This window comes from Seriola lalandi, unplaced genomic scaffold (assembly GCF_002814215.2).
Source record: "Seriola lalandi dorsalis isolate HSWRI2012SDOR001 ecotype SW California unplaced genomic scaffold, Sedor1 jcf7180002054758, whole genome shotgun sequence".
Classification (NCBI taxonomy): Eukaryota; Metazoa; Chordata; class Actinopteri; order Carangiformes; family Carangidae; genus Seriola; species Seriola lalandi.
The window spans coordinates 486,397-509,788 of NW_019525311.1; the positions used below are offsets into that span (position 1 = coordinate 486,397).

The following is a 23,392-nucleotide window of genomic DNA, read 5'->3' on the forward strand; positions in this document are numbered from 1 at the left end:
TGGAGGGGGGTGGGGGGTGGTGGGGGTATTTATAGCAGCTTCTGCCGCCCATTGCAGCCCTTTTCTGGATGCATTTTGGAGCTGACTGCAGCGATTATACCTCACCCGTAAAGAAACAGGGCTACATCATTTTGGATATGGCTGTGCATAATTCATTGAGCACCCAAGAGAAACCAGGTTGTTTGCGGAGCTATATTATTATTGGGCAGAGTGACACTGGTGCGGGGGGGTGGTGGGAGCTGGTGTTTTTTAAAATTTTTTATTTCTGTATAGAGAAGCTGGGGGAGGAGGAGAGTAAGGAAGGAGGTTGATGCACAAGCTGAAAAGGATGCTGCAGAGCACCCTCGGCAGGCAGTCAGGCAGGCAGGGAGGAGAAAGTGCTGGAAAAGAACAGCGTGATTGCCTGGTCCCATGCAGGAAGCTGCTCCTCCTCAGTGAGTGGCTTAATGCACGGCTCTTTATAAAGACGCTGAATTGACTGAACCTCTCATGAAAAAGCCATGAATGTACAAATACGCTCTCCACCCCACCATCACATTTCTTCCGTGTTTTTTATTTGAGCTCATGCAGGTGCAGGTTGTATGTCTGTATGTGTGTGTGTGTGTGTGTGTGTGTGTGTGTGTGTGTGTGTGTGTGTGTGTGTGTGTGTGTGTGTACGTATGTTTGTTTGTGTGTGTGAAAGAAAGTGAGAAAAAGCCAACAGAAGGAGAGGGAGGAATGTCAGTAAAGCTGCAATTACATCTGTCAACTCATTTTCCTAGTGGAGACAGGGTTCAAGGTGTGATGGAGATGTTATAAGTTTGACTGGTCCATTATATTTTCACATTTTAGTCACTACCAATTATTCTTTGCTACAGGTCTCAGGTCGTAATCTCCCTGTAAACCACACACTTGACAACAACATTCCCCTCAGATAGAGCTTTAAAAACATGCTGAAAACTTTGAAAACCTATCTGAAAGTAAAAGTTGAACAAAGTGAAGATGTTGATGGATGGAAGCATGAGTGTGCAAAAGGAGAATTGCTTGTTATTGTCTCTCTAACCTTTTAATGAGAATACTGCTCTCTTATGTTATGCCGGGCAGAATGTGGGATTTAGACGTGCACAAGAAGAGACCTTATAAGAACCACATAATGAATAAAAATCTGTCTCCCCTGACCTTTTTCCTCATTCACCGTGCTACAAAGTATGAGTGTGCTGTACACAGCAAAAATTGGTTTGTTCCCATCCAGGTTGCAATTGAATTTTGTGTAACTCTATATTAAAATAAACAAAGAGGATTCCTGGCAGTCATCATCCATTTCCATTCATTGTCCCAAATATTTTTAGGTATGATCTGCACCTTCTAATGGGGACATAAATCTGTGAGCTGGTGCAGTATGTGTGGGAGTGTTTGGCATCCTGGATAACTTTTCAAAGTTAGTCATGACTTCTGTCCTCACTGTGCAGTGTGGGAAGATGCAACAACTCATATAGTGTTTTTTGTGTTTATAGTTCATAGCAAGGTGCCGTAGAACACAGTAGCTGAGTGAAGATGGTGAGCTCTCCCTCAGACTGAGGGAGTAAAAAGGGGGAAGGAACCCAGGTGGCCGAGAGTCTCATTGGATCTATGGGCTCATTTCTGTTTACACCATAATAGGTTCATTTTGTGTTAGAGAGAAAAAGTCATGGAGACGTAGAGGAGGAGGGAGAGGGATTGGATTGAATTGCATTTGTTGGATGTCAATTGAATTAACTGTTCTGAATGATACACTAAGAAGGCATTTATGAGAATGGCCAGCAACCGTTGAAATTAAACATAGATGTGTATTAATCTGTGTGAAAGCAAAGCATGCAGACCATATATTGATACACTCCATCCCTCCATCAGTGCACTCCTGACCATGTTAGTGTTAGATTGGTGTTATGATGTAATGGAAGTAAAGAGGAGGACAGTGGGACAGCAGAAGCCTAAATGATGGTTGAGAAACAGGCTTTATATTTACTGACTTACTTTTTCTCAATGCACAACTTAGACTTCAGTCTTATGCACTACAAACAGCATTTTTCTTTTAAATTCCACAAATTCACCCACAAATATTTCATTATAACAGACCATACTGAGTTGAGTTTGCTTAAAATAAGTGTGTAAGTGTATTTTTTTCAAGCTGAAAGCCAGAGGAACAGACAAAACTCTTCAAACATTCATGTCGCACAAGGGTAGAACATGGATATTTGATCAAAATTAAAGAAACAGCACTCTCCCTCTGGCTAAAACTACAATGCAGCACACAGTGGGAGGAAATGGGAGAATGCCCTCTCCATTACTTCACACAAGCTTTTGAACTACAGTACTGTGCAAAAGGCATTTTAGGCATTGTGTATGTTTAGATTCATCCATCATACAATACCATCAGCAAGGAGTCATTATGCAGTATGACAATGACCACCAAACACACATAAAGTGTCTTAGTATAGTTGTGTCACCACGACGTGCTTCCAGAACAGCTTCAATGGTCCTCCCCTACAAGTCTCTGTACTCCACTAGAGGGATATGAACACCATTCTTCCAAAAGATATTCTTTTATTTAGTGTTTTGATGATGGTGGTTGAGGAGAGTTCTGTCTAACACGTCGACCCAAGATCTCCCATAGTTGTTCTACTGGGTTCAGATCTGGTGACTGCAAAGGCCAAAGCATATGACTCACATCATTTTCATACTCATCAAACCATTCAGTGACCCCTTGTGTCCTGTGCATTAGGGCATCATCATCTTGTTTCCCCACTCATTTTTCAGTTTTTTTTTCTTTAATTTGTCACCTGTCTGTAACTTCAGTGACGACATGAACAAGAAGTCCTGTGAGAGATGGTCTGGACCACATAGAGCCCTGATCTCAACATCAGGGAGTCAGGCTGGGATTACATAAAGAGACAGAAGACACTGAGAAAGACTAAATTCCACAGAAGAACTGTGGCAACTTCTCCACGATGCTTGAAGCAACCTACCTGCCAAGTACCTTGAAAAACCATGTGCAAGTGTACCAAGGAGAACAAGGAGAATTGGTGCTGTTTTAAAGGCAAATATTGGATTTATTTAGGTTTTTTTCTGGTTACTGCACTTTGTATGAGGTTAATTGATTTTACTAACTATTCATGGCATTGTTTGTGAAAGCATCCACACTTTATTTCAAACAGTACCGTTTGTTATGGGTACGTGGCTGCTATTTCAGTGCATAAAACCTGGACATAGGATCAAAGGGGCGAGATGTGTGGTTACATACAGTGTTTGGAGATTGCAAAGAATAGACAAACTGACAGTGAAAGAGGTCAGAGGAAATGATCAGACTTGTTCAAGCTGATAGGAAGGCCACAAATATTCAGATGATAACACAACAAAAGCATAAGGCTATCTCTGAAAACTTGTCAAGCCTTGAAATGAGTGGGCATATCAACCAAGGCCATATTGAGCAAGAAGAGAAAGCTAGTCACTAGACGTGGATGACCGAGCTGTAGAAAAACATTCTACAATTCAACGAATCTTGATCTCTGGTGCAACATGCCGATGACAGGATCAGGATTTGGTGTAAACAGTTTGAATCATGGATCTGTTCTGTCAAGTGTGAGTGTCACAAGCTGCTGCTGCTGCTGGTGGTGTAATAACGTGGAGTTTTTGCTCGACATGTCTCATAACAGAGGAGCCTCATTGTAGTGGCATTACCGTATGTAAACATTGTTGAAGGCCAGGTGCCTCCCTTCATGCTTTCCTCTCAAATGGATACCTCCAGGACTCATCACCTCAGCTTTAATCCAGGAACACGAAAACTAACTTTGCTTAGTTGTTCTGCAATAATTCCAGATGTCTAACTAGTGGAGCACTTCTGTAAAGAGTATCGCCTTTCTATACACTCTGCATGAACCCAAAGATCTTAGTCAGTAACTGGTTGAAACCATGCCTCAGTCGTACAGGGACGAGACAATAAGGGCTTATCATTTCTGTTCAGTTTCACTGAAAGTTTCAAGGATCTGAAGAGCAGTTTTCTTTTGGGCTTTTCAGTTCTTTCAGTTTAACAAATGATTAACAGAATAGAAAATAGAGAGGAAAATGGGGAGTATATTCAGAAGAGCTGCTGAAGATGCTGTAATCAGTCAAAGTCCTCAAAAAAGCCAAGAGAATCATCCTGTTTGTGACAATTTCAAAATAAATACTCATATGTTTATCATTTTAAATCATTTGATATTTATGATTAACAATGCATTAACATAATTGTATGTAAAGGGGGTTGCTTGTATTGATGAATCCAGAGATGATTATGTCCAATCCCTGCACTTTTATGCAGCTTTATGCAGTTTTTTTTTTTTGCATCTTTCAGCTCATTGCTTTGATTTTCAGCCTGCAACTTTACTGTTTTGGTTCACACCCTTTTGGCACAATTTTTGGAAGCAGCATGCCAGCACCAAATGGCGGACAGAAAAAACATAGCAGTTTGTCATTTCAATCTAAAAGGTGATAACATTGTGAAGGAGTTTTCTTCTTAGTTTGTAGGCCTCACATTCCAAGAGTTCAGCTCATAAAGACCTTCACGGTGTTTACAATGGTTTACCGTTTAGTCTTTATTATGACTGATAATGCACATCTGGAGATGCGTTTATCTTCTGTTGCTAGGGTAACAAAGGTCTTATATATAAGGATGTAGAGAAAAGCAAACTTAAAAATCCAAATCCAGTTCTAGTCAAGGTTGAGCTAAATAGGGAAAGGATACGACGTGTAATATTAATTAGGTAAGACTATGTGTCAATGGTCAGGTTTGAGTGACCAATAGAGTCTTCACACGTATAGGTTTAGAATATAGCTTAGCCTTATTTGGGGGTAAGGTACGGAAACGTGTTGCAACCATGTTGTACCTTAGAAATATATACTCCCTGTCAGAAAATTGGTGTGGCACTACCCTGGTTCACTTGCTGTCTTCTTACTGCTCATCATTTTCTCCAGGGCATGTCAAGCTCACAATAGATATTTCTGCCTGATACTGAACTCCTCACTCACAACATTTTTTTATCACAGACATGTCAATGTTGTGTTCCTAGGTTGTGTCCTCTGCCCCAATGTGGCCAAAAAGTTAGTTATTGCATGGTTAAAAAAGTCAAAATGAAGCCTCAATCAAATATTCACTTTTCCAACACAAGTTCATCGAAAATACAAACCTATAGGCTTCACAGAAGTAGTAGGACTATTGAGTTGAATTGTAAAAATGCTGTACATCTGAAAATAATCGTTACTTTTTTTACAGTCACAAAATCATTAACAGTCGCATGTTTAATGCTAATCATTGCCAGTGTCTGTTATTATGACTGTCATTTGCATTCTGTGAAGCCTTACCCTCAACTGTCTTCATTTATATTCCATGTGCCACTTTTTTTACCCCATCAACCTGGTCAAATCAGTTGTTACATCGGCAAAGCCACATGGCCACACCAAACCTTAAAAAAGTACGTAAGTTGCAAAGGCACTCACACTTGTACTCACATGTTATTTTTTTAAAAGCTAAGTTACAGGCAACTGAACATAATATTTTCCATGCATGCATGATGTTTTGGGATGAAATGTTCTTTACATTTTATGACCAAACATCCCCACAGAACAGTTTTTGCAGTGCTTTTTTTTTTTGATAGCACATTTGCTTCTCAGAGAGAACAATCATTATACATATGACATAAACATAAGTTGTGTTAGAAGAGAAAGCGGGATGAACAATGTTCTTTTACTGGTCTCAGATCTCTGCTGTTGAAAATTCATGTCTGAACTCAATGAGGTTTTTAAGTGTTTTTAATATTTTTGGATCTGGAGCTTGTTAAAAGGTGCACTGCTGAGACATCTTGACCCCATTCACATTTCTAATCTCCATTGATAAATGATTAATCTCAAAAGGGGATGTATGATTACCCATAACACCAGCATAATCACATTTCAAATTAGATTTCCTTAGAAAAAAACATCCTTTCTGTGTTCATTAGGTGAATCAGATATGACTAATTTTAGATTGTAGATAGAATAGTTGCTTTGTGCCATATTTTGAAGCAAGCCATTCAGGAACACTAATGGGCACACTACTAATTCAATGTAAGATTCAACATTTTAGATTCTGTCAATTTAATGCCTGTTGTATGGGTGTATAACACTCCATAACAATCTAATGGAGGGTTGTTCTTGAGGACTTTCAGCCATGGTCATGTGGGTTGGTTGGTCCACAAGTTTGGTCCAGACTTAAATATCTCAACAACTTTTAGATAGATTGCCCTAGAATTTTGTAAAGATATTCAAGGTGATCCCTCTATTTTTGTTATAGTTCAGGTCAAGATTTCTGCTTGTCTTATACTTTGGTTTATGACCACGTAGGCCCTACTTGCAAGATTGTGTTCTCATCATCCTGAGCTGTACTTTGTGTTTAGTGCTAATCAGCAAATGTTAGTATGCTAAGATGGTGAGCATGAGTAAACTTTCTACCTGCTACATCAGCATTGTTGTTGTTTTGAGCATGTTATCATGCTGATGTTAGCATTTAGCTAAAAGCACCGCTTTGCCTAAGTAAAGCCACACAGATCTGCAAGCAGACTCCTATTCTCGTTAAAGTTTTTAATAAGACTAATAATACTCCTACATACAGTACTCTAAATAATATATTGATTGATTGATTTGTTAATTTTACATTTGCTCCTCAGTTTCAGAAAATAGAGTAAATGCTGAAATTGTCAACATTAGGCCCCAATGTACGCATATATAGTATAACTATCAGCAAAATTGTTTTAGAGTAATAATTCAAAAGTTGAAGAAAAAACTTTTTTACTAAACTCATGGATGCAGTTCAGAGGTCAGGTCCCTCTGGTTCTTCTCCTTTGACAGAATGATATGTGGGCTTGTAAAGATGACATCACCTCACTCACTCTGTAGCGACCCCATGAGTTCACCATGGATGCTATGACTCAGTGGGTTGCCTTCCAGCTAGTCTCACATTACCATGTGTCGGCTGCCTGTCAGAAGCCACAGTGTGCGATCAATTAAGGAGGAGTTGATGTCAGGCTGAGAAGAGAGGAAGGGGAAAAAGCAATATTAGAGGAGAGATGTTCAGTAAACTGTATACAAGTGAGGCAGGATTTTAAAGAAGACCTGTGTGTGTGTACTCAGTATTCAGTGTCCACCCTGTGTATGAGAACATGAACTATTGTATCACACCAAAGGAAACAGCCTCTGTTTGATTTTGTGTGGGCTTTCATAATGCTTTGTCCATTCAGTCTGTAGGTGACAGCAATGTCTGCCTAACCTCTTACTGTGCAAATATAATCGAGTGAGCTTTTCAAGCCCTTCATTTCATTCGATTTTCCATCACTTCACTCTGATGAAGTCTGTTTTCATTTCGCAGTATTTGATCAACCACCACATCAATTGCTCTTGTGTGATGTGTGACTCCTATTGAGAAGAAAATTATTTTTTCTTTCCGTTGTATTTTTTACAACCACCACCAAACTTGGTTTTCTTATGGGGAAAGATTTTATTATCATTACCAGGGCTGTTAAACCTCAGGGTAATCGTTTAGGGCCTCACCTTTTCCTGAAAGATCACATCTGTAACTCTTTTTTTTTTTGTTTCTTTTCATATCATAATGGCTCATGTTTCCATGGCTACATCAGTGTTTAAGTCTGGGGAGAAGGGAAATGGTGGCAGATGGAAGGCAATCATCTTAAATCCACTGTTGACCCACAAGATCAATTTTGTACTGAGTATATATATATATATATATATATATATATATATATATATATATAGAAGGAAGTGATAACTTAAAAATGACAGATATGTATTCCAAAATGTCTTCATGAGCAAAATGCACAGCTGAGAAACAGTTTCCTACCATCTGCTGTTGTTCCTTTAACTTTTGTCCATCATGTGGCTTCTTGTAGGGAAATGTCTATTCCAGTAATGCACAATTTCATAAATGTATTGCCCTTTCTGTGCACTTACTGTGGGAGAAAATATGAGCAAAAAAACGATACAAACACAATGTTTTACTGCATGACTAAGACTGCTGAAATGAAACCTAATTATGGAAAACAATCTACTTGGAACTGCAGTGCTGCAAAGCTTTAAACCAACACTGGGGTTCCTTCCCTGCCTCTCTGGGTGGTTAGTGGATCCTTCCTTTCTTAAGAGCTCAAGCACTTGACAAACCTCATCTACTTGATGTCTCTCCTAAAGTATCTTAACGGTGTGTGTACGAACTGGAGTTGAGTTTCTTTTCTTTAAATGTATCGATCTATCTCAAGAGAAGCTTAACTCGTTATAGGATTCAAGGTTCCTTTATGACATTCTTTCTTTTTGAAATTCAATGAAAAAGTAGATGCCTTGTAACAGCCAACAATGTATTCAATGTGTAAGGAACAGTAAATTCAAGAAGGAACTGATGTCTTGTGCTTCAACATTATATTTTGCTCATCTGTAATCATTAGTGCATTTTAGTATAATGATCAACATATAATATTAAAATGTTATCTATATGTGGAGAACACACCGGTGATTGGTAGTAAATAGCTGCTACAGTATAATGTACAGCCAATAAATGTGATTCATCTAATTTTTCATAAATACATTCTGACTCATACAATATGAGTCGAGCATGCTTCCTCTGTGGAGCTCATTAACATTTGTAACATTTTAAATATAGTTTCAATTGTTTCAGACAATAAAAATCAGGAGAAAGGTCATAATTTTTTAGTGAAAGCTAAAAATCCCCTCTAGAATGATTACGATTGAAAATCCATTACAGCACATTTGGTGAGACTGTTATCTTAAAGGAGCTATTTGTAAGTTTTGCTATTGCTACATAGGCAATGTTAGCATTAACAGCTATTTACTCACCAGTCTGGAAGAAATATTGCGAGTTCAGCATCAAACTTCATTCCATTACTCTTTTTTCCTCTATTTCTATCACTTCCTTTCTCCTACTGAAGTTAGCATGCTAACCAGCTAGCCCTGGCCCAGTCGGCCTGTCTCGTCACTTTTGGATACTGAGTCACTGTAGCATCCAGTCTACCCTGAAGAAGCTCTGCTCAGAGATTGCATTAAAACTTCTTATCTTGTAAGTGCAACAATGGCTGAAGCCCATAGAAAGACTGATAAATAAACAGCAATTAATGCTAATGTTGCTGCAGATGGCAGAACAAATATCTACTTTAATCAAAATATTGCATTATTACAAATATTACAATCAACACCTTGTGTTCATCTTCTTCACTCTGTAATGTAGTTTTACTTAAATGACAAGGAAAATGCATTTTTAACTCATGAGTGGATTCAGTTTAACATCTGGCAGGGCCATGACAGATGGATGCAGGCTAACTACATTAGCTTGCAGCCTCAAAACGGATGACACCAGTTTCAAATGATTTCAGGCAGCTATTCAAGCCATGATAGAAATTACATTTTTACGAAACATGCTCATTTGTTTTCTTTTTTAAACCAGCCATGTGCGAATGTGGGTTCCTCTCAGTCATCACGATGGGGCGGAGTGACATGTTACATTACAGTGTTGTGGGTAGCAACATGTGACTAGTTGGTTCACTTCTACCTTTTCCATCATGCCTACGGCGTAGTGCTGATGCCATGACTGATTCACTGACATGCCTGCTGCTGTTGTTAAAAGGTTAAACCACATATACAGTACATCCACACATGGCTGGTTTCTGACTCTATGGCTGCATGAAAGCACGACATGAAGCCTCAACTTACAATCACAACAATCACCTCCTCCACACACACACACAAACAGTGAAGATTATTTTACAGTTATATAATAGAAATGATGTATATATAGCTGACAAGCCCAGGCTTTCAACATCCATCACATTTCTTCCTTAAGGGCTTTGTGTCAATGCTGCAACTATCTGTCCAGGAGCATTTGTGTGGTTATGAATACATACTCATCACCCCTTACAAAAATAATCATACAGTACTTTAGATGTAATATAAATGCACACGGACACAGCAAGCTTACAAACATACTCTGGCCACACACATAACATTGTGTAGTCTGCCGCTCTCGTACAAATGACCCCTCTACACTCAGCAGGGGGGGAAGCTTATCCAGGCTCATTCATTTCATTTGTTTTCATACTTCCAAGCTCTCACAGCTTTCTCACCCTGTGTGCATTTGTGTGCTGTTCTGTTCTATGTGTGTGTGTGTGTGTGTGAGTGCATTCATGTGCCATGCAGCAAAAAGAATCACGCCATGGAAATCTTGAATCACTTTATTCATGGATAACAACTCTGCAATAGGACAGTTTATAATATCAAAAGCTGATCATAGTCATGCCTGCCTACTTATAAATTTGCTTTCGCTCTCGAATTTTAGTGCCAAGCCATCATTCCTGTGGTGGTTCAGACCACCTGTCAGTGAAACTCTGTGGGTGTTTTTCGTTCTTTCTGTTGATGAGTTTACCTATTATATGCTTATTATATTATTATTTGCACCTTCTGACATAGTGGTTCTCACCATTTTAACTACTTAGCATGTTTTTAAACAAACAGGTAATGTATATCTCATCACTTCATTTGCGTGAGAATTTTTCACAAAACGTGTCATTGTGGTCCCATTATTTCTTATTTCTTATCCCTTATCTATTTCTATTCAGTTGTGGCACATATGTGAATCACACGGTAATGTATCTTGCAAGTTGCACAACTTCTCTCCATTATTCTATAATCAGTCTTTGAATTTCTTGAATGATCTTGGTAATGACAATGGCTGTTGCACATTTCAATTGTTTTTCTCAGTTTTCTCAGTCTGCCTCTCGTAATCTGGACCTGTTGTTTTGTTTTAAGTAGTTTCACAGAAACTATTTTACACCTCCTAAGTTATATCTGATGTGTAAACTTCAGGACCCCTTGTGGAGCGTTTGCCCTTTGAAGGCCCCTGGCACCATTTGTCACATGATGCAAAACTGCCTGTCTCGCTTCTGGAACAAAGTAGCTCTTAACCGTAACAGAGCCCATAACAATATCTGTTCTTCTTTTTAATGCATTAGAGAAGGATCCTGTTAGCTGGCGCAACCGTTGCTAAGAAGATGGTTTCTACTCGCACCAGTACTCCTCATTCTCTCAACATTAGACAATGGATTCTCTCTATCTTGAGCATTATATATTTGGAGCTTTCCACTACATGTGTGAAAGGTGCTGCTGAACGTATTGTCAATGCTTGGTGTGCACCTGTTATGTCCAATCTTTTGTAATATGGCTGTGTAATGTACCCTGTATAAGCCACTTTCACTTTCAAATTCAGCTGACTCTGCAGTTCCCCTCAGTTCCATGAAGTGTGTGTGTAGTCACTGAGGTTGTTTTCATTTTATTTATTGCATCTTTGATGTTTTTGTTCTCGCTCACTGTCCCTCTCATCAGCAGCAGCAATTTTCAGCAAAACAACTCTGATAATAACACTTTTGCTGTATCAATTTATATGCTGATAATATGTCAGTATTCTGTTTTAAGCCTGTTGTGCTTCTTCCATGTGGCCAAAAATCAATAAATGCAAATTTAAATAAATTGGAATCTACCATTTAACCCACACCTGCTATGTTATGCTATGCAAACCTACCAGAAAGCATTATAGTTTTTGACATTTTGTGAAAAGAACATTTTTGGATCCATTTGAAAACTTGGCAAAATCAGGTTAAAAACTGCAGTTTGACACAATGTGGGTTGTTACATCATTCTTCAAATTTAATTTCAATTACTATATTTAAACTTATAACAGGTTCCGCAATGAACCTGCTACATGTTAAGAGACAGTCACTGAAATATGTTTAACAGATGAAACCCACAACTAAATGACTGTAGTGTTTCTACGCCAGTTGTGGAAGTCATTCCTTTTTTCACTCTGGCAGATTTGAATATTGTATACATATTAGATTGACTGTATCCTGAAGTTGCATTTTGTCTTTCATGGGACAAAAAAAAAATCACCCTTGTCCTTAGGTAGACCTGATGGGCAGCTAGACAATAAACAATGAACTCTTAAAAGGCAAGATAGTGTCTGATAAGAAATAAATGAGATTGTGATGTGTTGTGTAACCACTGCGTGTTTCCAACTCATTTCACACATTCAGAAACCCCTGATCTCCTTTCCCACTCCTCCCCTTAACATCTTCTCTCCTGCCCCCGTTCAGATATGCCTCTTTTTTTGTTTTGGGCTGCTCCCGACAAGATCAAAGGAATTTTAGAGCAACCTCAAAATATCTTCCTTCAAACACTGGTCGGGGAAGCCACGTGTATCTCTGTTTGTTTGATGGGTGCTCCGAGACTGTAAAGTAAATTGGAATGGATGAATGTGACGGGAATGCTCTACTTTTCTCTGCACTACTGTCTCTCATCCTGACGTTTAGCCTCAGGGAACAGGTGCTTACCACCTGGGTGATGCAGAGGCAGAATTTGTATGCACACAGGGAACACATAACACAATGCAAAGAGAAACTGTACATATTAAATCAAATACAATTAAAGGAAACATCAACTAAATTGTCTTAGTAAGATGTTGGGCCACCACAAGTCTCTGGAGTCCAGTGGAGGAATGAACACCATTCTTCCAAATGATACTCCTTCATTTGGTGTTTTGAAGCACGCTGTCTCTCATAGTTGTTCTACTGGGTTGAGATCTGGTGACTCTGAAGGTCATAGGATATGATTCACATCCTTTTCATACTCATCAAACCATTCAGTGACCCCTCATGCCCTATGGTGCTGCCTGTAATGCGGTATCTTCTGTATAGAGAATCTTTGGTTGTTGTTATCAGAAAGCAATTGCGCTGTACATTTCTCGATCCGCAAACCTGCGTGCACACCTACGACCTCCACAATTAGGCTAAGTCATTGCAGCTGGCGCGATGATCCCGCTGCATGACTCTGTTTTAACGTTGTCATCGTCATCTGCATCTGCCCGACAACTGCCCCTTAATTTGAGAAAAGTGTTTTAACCTCTGCTGACACCGTGGAAAAAGAAATCCCTCTATTGAGGGTTAGAGGTGTTTTTAAACTTCTTTGCCACAAAAATTGACCGGTCAGTGAAGTTAGCCATGTTTGGTAAGAGCAAAGCGCTCGGCTAAGTTAGCTTATAACCAAGAGGTTACCAAAGTAACCAAAATCAGAGACAGTAGAGAAACCGAGGCGCTTCATTTCCGTTTATTTCCTGTATTAATTTCCAGTTTTCATTACAACCAAAATTTAACGGCTGTCTGACATAATGTAAATAGAGTCCAACGTCAACAAAACCCAGCTTTTACCAAATTTGGGACAAATTTATTCTGAAATTTGGTAGTATAGGTAGTATATGACATACACAAACACAAACACATCACATAATATCTAACCATAAATTACTATGTCCTCATCAGCTGTCAGACTTAATATGAAGAAAATGGTACATTTTTAGTATACAAGAGACAATTTTTGGTGTCATCACACACCGAAAATGAAATTGCACTTTCTGTTTTCACAAGAAAAGTATACAATTATGCTATTAATATTATGCTTGTGTTTTTCCATATACAGTGCGTTTCTCTTCATCGTTTCCATTTTCTTTTGCTTCCCTCTGCTGTCCACGCATATACTATTCTCACTATGCATTATTTACCACTTATTGCTCATGCTTCAAACTGCACATCACAAGTGGTCTCTTCATCCTTTCCTCCATGTATTCTTGATCTTTGCGCACGGCACTTTTCTTGTGACTCTGAGATACATACATTCATCTACACTTATCTACACAACAATGTGTAGATAAATGTACCCAGGAACTATCAAGGCCAGGCCGCTCAGTACATTACTCATGTGTCCCACTATCTACTGAGCTCCTGCTGTGATGTTGCCATGTGTCATATTGAAGGGGCCACAGCAGTGAATCAGTGACATCTCAATCTTGCTACCTGGTCAACAATCATCCTACACGGCTGATTTTTAAGTGAATATTGTGAATACTTTGAATGTAAAATGTAAATAATTATTGCTTTATTTGTGGTGACAGTTTTGTTTAGTTTTAACATGGCTATAAATGTACTGTCGTCAATCAAGGTATGCGAGAGAGAGAGTGGCAAGCGAAACTCGACACTGTCTTGCTCGCTCGCAGGGTAATGCATCAGATCCACTGTACTGTCTTTTTTCACCTCTGTGGGCTTTGTTGCTCCCTTTCTCTGTAGCTCCTCCCAAACTGTGGCCATTTAATTTGCCATTATCTATCGATGTTGGTTAAAGAAAAGTGAAAAGGTTCCCCTGCTTATGCATTTTTTTCAGTTGTCTGTTGTCAGATGTCTGACAAAGTGCAATTTGTTTTGATGATAGCACTACGTGAAGACTTGGTGCCTCAGTGGTTTGTAATAATGTAAGCGTATAGGCTAGCGGGGTTACGGTCGCACAATCTTAACCATAGTCTGATTGTCACCCTGTGAAATTGCTGAATCTCAATATGAAATGGCATAGGCGAATGTGAAAAGGTCCGTGGTCTGTAATCTCATAAATATAAGTCATATTTCACTGTGTTGATCAATGAAACCAGTCACTGTTTTGATCTGTGTTTGGAGGTATAGCTGCTCAATACATCATTTGCTGGCAGTGGTAGACATGGGTGCTTCTTGCTATTTATAGAGCCAGGGGTCTAGACCAGCTCTGCAGCTGAATGCTGTGTGGAAAGAGAGAGGATGGTGGGTGACATGAGGTGGTATTAGCCTTTGGGGGTGTGGATGGCTGTGTTCGGTTATCTGATTGAACAGGCTTGTGTGCATAAAGATTGTGTATGTGTGGAGGGGAGAAGACGACACAACAGACACAGAGAAGGGGGGAGGGAGGTGGATTGAGAGCGAAGTTGATGTAGTGCAGCTTCTGGCAGTCATAACGCAGGTCCCTTGCAGCAGGTCAACATTTGCTGCACAGCTGACTGCATTTCTAAATGTAAATCTTGGCTGCTTCAATTGCTGCATGAATATACCTTTAGTGATTCCTTAGTATTTAGCTTTCCCCTGTTACATTTTGAGCTGTCTTTGATGGGGATTGATCACACAAGCTGGTAATCTATGTCTGTAAACAGCTGCCCAATCAACCTTTATTAGGTCCCTCTATTTTAGGCAGTATAAAAATGCGATGACACGTTACTGTAGATAGATTAATAAAAGATAGAGGATGGACTTATGGGTGAACCTGGTGATACACACACACACACATATTCACAAAAATACACACTAAAAGAGGGAGAAAAATGGCTTTATGGCTTTGACTTTAAAATATGTATGAGCAGCACAGAGAGCCACCAGAGTAAATGTATTTCTCATCCACTTCTTGGCGTATTCTATGTATATAGGGAGTGGCTTTCCTGTATCCCAGCAACTGTGCACAAAAAATCAGGCTAGAGAACCAAAAGGGGCCTGGTGGCAAGACCTGGAGGATGACTGTTCTCCCTACAATATGTGTTTTTCTCCACTGCGTGCGCTTAGCCATTACATATGTATTTTGCATATTAATGTGTAAGTGTGACCCACACATTTTGCAGTGTCAGACTCATTTGCTGATGCATTTGGTGTTGATCAGAGTTTTAGTAGAGCAGTATGTGTTTGCTTTGAAACAGCATTGCCAGTGTAATCCTAAACTCTCTCCATTGCCAAAGTCTCAAACATTTATTGCCTGACAACTGGGATGAAGAATTGACCTTCCTGTTTCTTTCGGTGATGGAGAAGGCAAGTGATTCTTAATGATAGGGTGAAGGTGTGTGTCAGTTCCCATTCCTCAAATTTTGTACCACCTACTTTTAACCCCTTAAAATGTCATAGTCACTTCTGGTATCAAGTGCCACCCTTACACCCTGTTTCATGCATTAATACACCAGATCTTGGAATAGAATTATAATCTCAAAGCTTGTTGATTTTAAAATACCTTAACTCTACAAAATGCATGTGGTTGTGTGTTGAGTTATTGGTGTTGGGAATTCATCGTACATATCTTTGTTATAAGCCAATGCCTTCAAAATGTATTACCTGAATTTCTTGTGTTATTTCAGTGTTATTAAATGGCCACATCAGGGAAAGTATATTTATTTGGATAGTTTTTATGAAGCATTATTAAGAAAGTACAAAAGCTCTACATGAAAAGTAAGAGCTCCTGTGTGCAACATGTTTTTTGGGCAGTCTGAACTGATGGGTTCAAGCTATAAAAGAATTAAACAGCAATTCAATCCAAGATTTCTAATTAGTGTTCAACACTGTATCTAATCTGGAGTAAAACAGATTAATGAAAATAAAATCAGTAGAATTTCCAGTAATTTCTGTGTGTTGCCCATGCACTTTGAAAACAGAATACACAGAGAGTGAAATTAAATATTTCAAATATTAATCATTACGGGACGAGGCAAATACTGACTGTTCATTCATTATAGATGTGCTAAAGTCAGATTCCATGGACTGTATGATGCTAGGCTTACTGTTATTATCTGTTACATAAATGTTGTTTATATTATTGGTTACTACTTTATTTATATGCAAGGCACTCATTTGTCTAAATGTAGCAGTGGAACCCCGCTGTGTATGTATTAGTGATGTGACAGACATATGTGCATCTGAAGGTCAGGAACCCTTAATTGGTGTGCTACAACACACACACACACACACACACACACACACATACACACACACTTTTTATCCTGAATATAAGATAAATAAAACATGTCATGCACCATCATAATGCCCATGTAGACACACAGAAGCTCTTGTTTACTATATGAATTGGACATACGTGCAAACACATGAACACAGACACACAAAGACCAATTTGCACCCTGTCCGCTGTAGTGTGAGGCTGTAGGCTGTAGTGTGATTCAGTTTGTGTCTGTGTTTTTCATTTTCCTCTGAGTCGGATCACCGCTGAGTGATTATATTCTGTGTTTTATAACCATTTAATTCATCCACAGACTCTCATGTTATCTTTCCAAATTCTTGCATCTGCTGTATTAATGAGAACACAAACATTTCAGACAGCCAAACAAAAGTGTTTGTCCTGATGATGAGGTGGGGGTGGGGGGTGGGAGTCATTTTGACTGACTTCTGTTAAGAATTTTACAGATGAAACATTTTATCTTTTATAAATGTAATTATACTAATGTCGAGCAGGTTTAGTGAATTCAGGCGTATGTGATGCACTGTTACTTGCAGTAGAAAGTTCTATGTATCACTTTCATGAAAGGCCCTGCCCACCCACACTGCTGTTTGCAGTTGTATTAGACCTCTGCTCAGCCTGAAGGTGAGTAGTGCTTCGGTGGGAATTACATAATGATAAAGGTGTAAATTGTTCTACCCCAACATGAACAACAAAGTCAACAGGAGCTCTCCTGTTAACCCACAGTACACATGGCTTTATGAAGTCCTGAGAAGAGGTCTAATAAGTAAAACCACCAGTCACCACGGTTCATGGGCTAGTTAGATAAAATTATGATCAGATTTTTTATTTTTATTCTTAGTTGTATATTATTACAGTACTTGCTGCAGTTCACTGGTTGACTGTAATATCATGTGATAATGTTTCCATTCAACATTGCTGATGTCCATGTCTCTACATCCCTCCAGAACAGATTACTGTGAGTGATGCACTGCCGGGAAATTAAATACGACTAATTGCAGACAGCTGCAGTGCATCTCAAACGTGTGAGTGTGAGAGCCGCTGTTGTTTTGTCTTGTCAGGCCTTGGAATATGAATGTTGAGGCCAGTTCACTTTCAGTTCAATTCAGATGCAACATTATTAGAAGGTGGTTTCTGAATTTCAATAAGATTTTTGCAACTATTAATGTGCATTTGCAGCTATATGGATGCGTTTGTTGTTTGCAATTTTAATTTGTCATTTAAGTGCCAGTAGTGGACTAAAGTAACATAAGTAAACACATTAGTGCTTTACCTCAGCTGCAGGTTCAAACAGTAAGCATTATTGAAATAGCAGACTGTCACTACAGCAATCGCTCAAATGAAAGAGAAGAATTTTTTTTTTTATCATAAAAGCTTTTGTTTAATTGGCAGCCTAAATTAATAAAGTGGCAGTCATACAAATATTTGTTGTCAGTCACACCATTCAATATCCTTGACATCATTAGTTATCTTGTTAAAACAATAACATTTCAGGGGATAGGGTCATCATTGTTTCTTTTTACAGAATTAAAGATCAGTTTTACAAAATCACAAAGCTTCATCTGGATTCACCACACAGTTTAATGTCATAGGGGCAGGCAAAATCATTAAGTGATAAAATCATTTAATTACCCTAAAAAATATTCCTAAAATGTTTTTCTCGTTTAATTACAATATTGCTCTGTATCTTTTCCTTGCAGACGGTGCGTCATGGTTTCCCTTACCAGCCAACTGCATTGGCCTTTGACCCTGTGCAGAAGATCCTGGCTGTCGGCTCAAGATCAGGCGGAGTACGGATGTATCCTTTACTTGTCATCTGCTCACTTCCTCCCTTCATCCAGACAAACAGAAAGAAAAACACATTTTGTACATAAACGTACTAAATTTATGCATCTACTGTAAATGCATTCCCTGGCCATTACCACTCTTCATTGTTGTACATTATACAAAACAAGAACAATGAAACATAATCTATCATAGTAAACATTAAAGGTTCTGTCAATTTTAACCAATAGTATAGCAGCAAACAACTATTTTCTATGTAAAGATATAGTGGAGTAATGGCGTCCTGAGCAGAGAATGAAGTCACACCCCCTCTGAGTGTTTGTAATCTGAGCTTCTATTCTCTTTGCTTTGGTATCTGGGACAGCAGCGCATGCATGTTAGCGCATATGCGTGTGCATATGAGTCCCTTCCTACAAAAACGTTGGTCCTCTCATACAGGGACCACCCACATGCGAGATAACACAGTGTAGTACACAGTATTTGGCTGTAAGCGACCTTCCAGAATTTCTTCCACTGAAGAAACCATGTTTTTTTTGGCTAAAAAGGCCACTGACAAAGAAAGATTAGATGAGAGCACAGGTGGACAGGCCATGGGGACAACTGGCAAAATCTTGACAAATCCCAGTGGGCCATTGGACCGCCAAAACATCCAGAAAGGTTTTAAGCTGTTCTCCGGCCCCATCAGTGCCATTCCTGCACAAGTCCAAGGCTGAATTTCTTTCCCAGCCAATACTGTTCTGGCTTTACGCCGATGGAGAGCTACCTACGAGCTGCTAAAGGGCTCCAGCTTGACTCGGAACTGTCTTTTCTTCTCATTGTGTAAGTAACTTGATGAGTACATAATGTTACATGTCTGTTTTCATTAGTGACCAGCTACTGTAGGCATTATAACATTGGCTAACTTGTTATGAATTTACTTGGCAAATGTGGCTATCGCTAGCGGTAATGGTTATGCCTGGATTGTTTTTTGTTGGCTCTCCTGTACACAGTGCAAATTCATCCAGTTGTGCTTCTTGTTGTGTTTAGTGGGTGCTTTCACTGAGCTGTGTAACACCTTTGCTGACTGAGATCAAGAAGGGAAGGGGGTAGTTGAGGCCACAGGTGTGTCTGACGAAGCATTTGTTTTGGTCTGAGATCCCGGTGGTCTATTGCAACATCTAGTGGCAGTGACGATCGTTTACAGAACCTTTTTAAATTAGTGCTTCCGTTATGTTGTGCTGAAATGTAAGTATCCTTTAGAAAATGGTACATAAAAATATTTTACCTTATAACATTAATCATCCCATATCGTTGTCTGTTAGGCAGGAAAGAGGTTGGTCTCAAGTCGTCTGACACTGCTGTGTGTAAAGAGGAGTAGATTTAAATAAGAATACTTAATTAAGGCATATACAATACACAAATTAAATGAACATAGTATCAGGAGGAATTACAACATGGTTCACAGAAAGTGTCTATTCCTACACAAACCTGTGGCGTTGCTATACTGTCTCTAGGCAGGGGCCTCCCCTCCTCCCCCACCCCTAATTCTCATCCCTCTTTCCGCCCTGTCATTTCATGTTGCTTGGCTGTCATGTCGCAAGCTTAGAACTGTCCATCCAACAGCCCATCCCCTGGGTCACCCGGTCACAGGGATGGGAGAAGTGTGAGTGCAACCCAGGTAGGAGATTACACTCTTATAAATACCCAGGCTTCCCAGTATCCCTTTAGGGAACCTAGGGCCTAGGCAGCTAACAATTATTGATGCTGCAGCAGCTGCCAGCTGCTCCTGCTGGGGTAATAGATGGACGGACTGAATGGTATCTGTGCTGAAAGAAATGGAGAAAAAAGAGACGTGACAGAGGGAGATGTAACAGTGTTTGAAGTATTGAAAGAAATGGAGAATAGGAGGCTGAATGTTGAGGAGAAGGGGGGTAAATGTTTTTGATGACACAGGGAATAGCTGATGAAGAGACAAATGTGGCTTGGTTACTGATAAGCTCAGCTTAATGTAGATATTTGATATCAATTATTTCTCCCTCTCTCTTAATCTATCCCTTTTCTCTATATCTCTCTAATGAATACCTGACTGTAAGGCACGGCTGAGATTTCAACTGGAGTGAAGCCCTTGAGTGACTTAGCATTCGTATTGACATGCTGCACACACCTTCCTCTGCTCCCATGTGGCCTGTCAATGACTTTCTTTTTCTCTTTCAAATGCATGCTCTCACATACACAAACTACACAAATCTATTTTGCTGTTTCTTATTCTGCCTTGTCCTCCATCGCCTTCTAGAGGACCTTTTTCCCTTTATTTCTGCTTTTATTTATTCAATTCACCTTTCTTGTGTCCTTCACAGCCTGTCTTTCTTTTCTTCCCTGGGCTTTGAGTGTCTGCCTGCCATCTTCTGTCATGGTCTCTCTTAGTTTTTTCCTCTGTTGCTTTTTTAATGCATTTCTCCTCTCTATGTTCCCTCCTTTGCAGCTGTATTAGTGCTGTGTATAGTGGTAGCCACTGCATTTCTCATGCTCCATTTCTACTTCATAACTGATACAAGAGTAAGTCCTGCCTTTTGCTGTTATTCTGCTGCACACACAACCTACCACAGATATTTCACAAATTCAACACATTTTCTTTTTTCCCACCTAGCACCTCCAGGGTGGAGCAACAATGTAAAAACGAGAGTGTTTGTCTGCTTTCACTGACCTGATACCTCAGCCACTACTTTATAGTGTAGCGGCACACGAGTATTTGGCAGAAATATATATCTTGTTTTTGTAAAGAAATCTTTTCATCTCCCAGGGCTTAAAGTTAAACATTCAGATGACACTGTTGATTGATTGGGTGGGACTGCAGTTATGTGGGTTCTCTGTGGGAGGAGCCTTTTTCCAGTGTGTGGTGTGTAGGCATGCGTGAGAGTGTATGTGTGTGTCATTATAGACGGAAGAGTGATCAATATATCTGAGTTTCCATGGAGTCTGGTTGCTTTGTTTTAAAGATGTTTTTGTTCTTTTCTCCACGTGTAACTGAAAATTTAGAATTACATGTTCTGCAACTGACATGTTCTGCAACTGATAACCTACTAACCTAGTAGGTTATGTAACCATAACCTACTAGCTCTAATCGGGGTCTTATTTTGGAAGGATTATTGATCACTAAATTAACATTTTCTACTGCGGCGATTTATCTAGTGAACATAGGTAAACTCCGATCACAAGTGGACAGCACATGTGTGATTGTACCCAAGACACACTGAGGACGCATTTGAGATACAATCAATCAGACCACATTTGGAGGTGGCGAAGGACCACCTTCTCAACTGATGTCCTCTACCACAGTCTAATTAGTCCCACCACAGTTTCTTAATGAACCAATAATAGTTTAAACCTCATTTCATTATAGACCTGTGTGCAGTGCAATGATTAACTCAACCTCTCCTTGTCTCTCTCTCTCTCAACATATGACAACAGACCTGTCTGTCAGATTGGCTTAATAGAGCAATGCATGCATGTTTATTTTCTTATAGCGGGGGGAAGTGAGAATCAATCACAAGTGGTCACTCAAGACATGTGGAGAGGCATTTTCATACAAGATATGAACTGAAGTACTTAAGAGCTGTCCACCTGTGATCAAATCACCAGATATGCATGTTAATGCCAAGGCTGAACAGGGCCTGAGACACAGTATGCCCTGTCTGAACCATGTCTTTATCTTTTAGGCTATCTGCTTTCCAAGGTTTCAAAGGTGGGGTTAACATGGTTAAGTGGTTTGTCTGAAGTAGGACTTACTTCTCAAAGGCCATTACAAGGCTTAAGCTTATTATTGTGATCACATTGAGTGCATTGTAAGTTAAAGAAAAGCTCATGCTTCTAATTATCTTAGTTTTAGCATTAGTACATGTGAAACTGAAAAATCAGTGGGTTAACATGTTTTTAAAAGCTAGATTAGTATCCCTGATAACATTGTACTATTTACCTTGTCCATGTTTAGAGTATTGTTACAGTACTGTGTTTGGATCCTGCTGCATCTTCTGCTGCACTAATGGCACTCTGGCGAGGAAATCATCAGCTAAACACTACACAAAAAAACAAAAGAAAACACTTATCAAACATTTGTGCATTTGCTTACGATTGCTTTATATTACTGACCAGAGCAGCATTTACACACTTGTTCACCTGAGAATGGAGTTGAGTCAAAGTGGTGGTAAGAATTAAGCACACTGAGAATTTTCTAAAATCACTACTTATGCGTTTCTCAGTGGCAGAAAAAAAATAGTAGAAAAGGGAGTGAAGGAAGGTAGCAAGTAGAGAGCTATAAAGCGATAGGACAGGAGAAAGAGACAAAGGAAGCATTAGAACATTGAGAAGCAGGAAGTCAGCAGGTTTATTGTTGAGCAATGTGATAAAGACATAGCAAGAAGTGGTTGAAGATATGAGTGTGGGCAGAAAAGCATCTGCTACATGATAATGACATAAATAAAAAATCTTACATTATGTGAAGTAAAAACTACACACCCACAAACTCAAATCCACAAATTGTAACTCTTACAGTCAGGGCTATGCGGTATAGAATGCCCATAACATTAGTATATTATCGGCAAAAGTCTTGGCAGTGCCCAAATGAGAAATAGAAAATAAAAAAGAATTATAGATAATAGAGAAATGAATGTACTTATTTTTTATTTTTACTATATTCACTGTTAAGCTCACAATTATTTTTTACTGTAGGATATTTTCTTGTTTTTTTTCTTGTTAAGTCTAATGTTATTTCTAATGTTTTCCAGGAATATAGCAAAAAAAAAATAACCCATATGACATCATAGGCTATTTATATCACTATATATCCTGTTCAACACATAACAATGTTATCCATGATTGAAACAGCAGCAGAGCCAGTCAGGTGGGATCTGTTGATCTGTTTCCTGTCCCTCTAAATCTGTAGCCCCTTCCTCCTACACAGTAT

At 39.2% G+C, this 23,392-nt stretch overlaps 1 protein-coding gene across 2 annotated transcripts in view; it reads left to right on the forward strand.

Annotated features, from left to right (window-relative positions):
• Nucleotides 1–23,392, forward strand: part of stxbp5l (syntaxin binding protein 5L) — a 135,705-nt gene that overhangs the window by 1,935 nt on the left and 110,378 nt on the right. For both annotated transcript variants that reach the window (XM_087178941.1, XM_023424892.2), the window contains exon 2: nucleotides 18,369–18,466. In XM_087178941.1, the coding sequence (XP_087035067.1) occupies nucleotides 18,369–18,466 (98 nt within the window). The remainder of the gene's footprint in view (nucleotides 1–18,368; nucleotides 18,467–23,392) is intronic.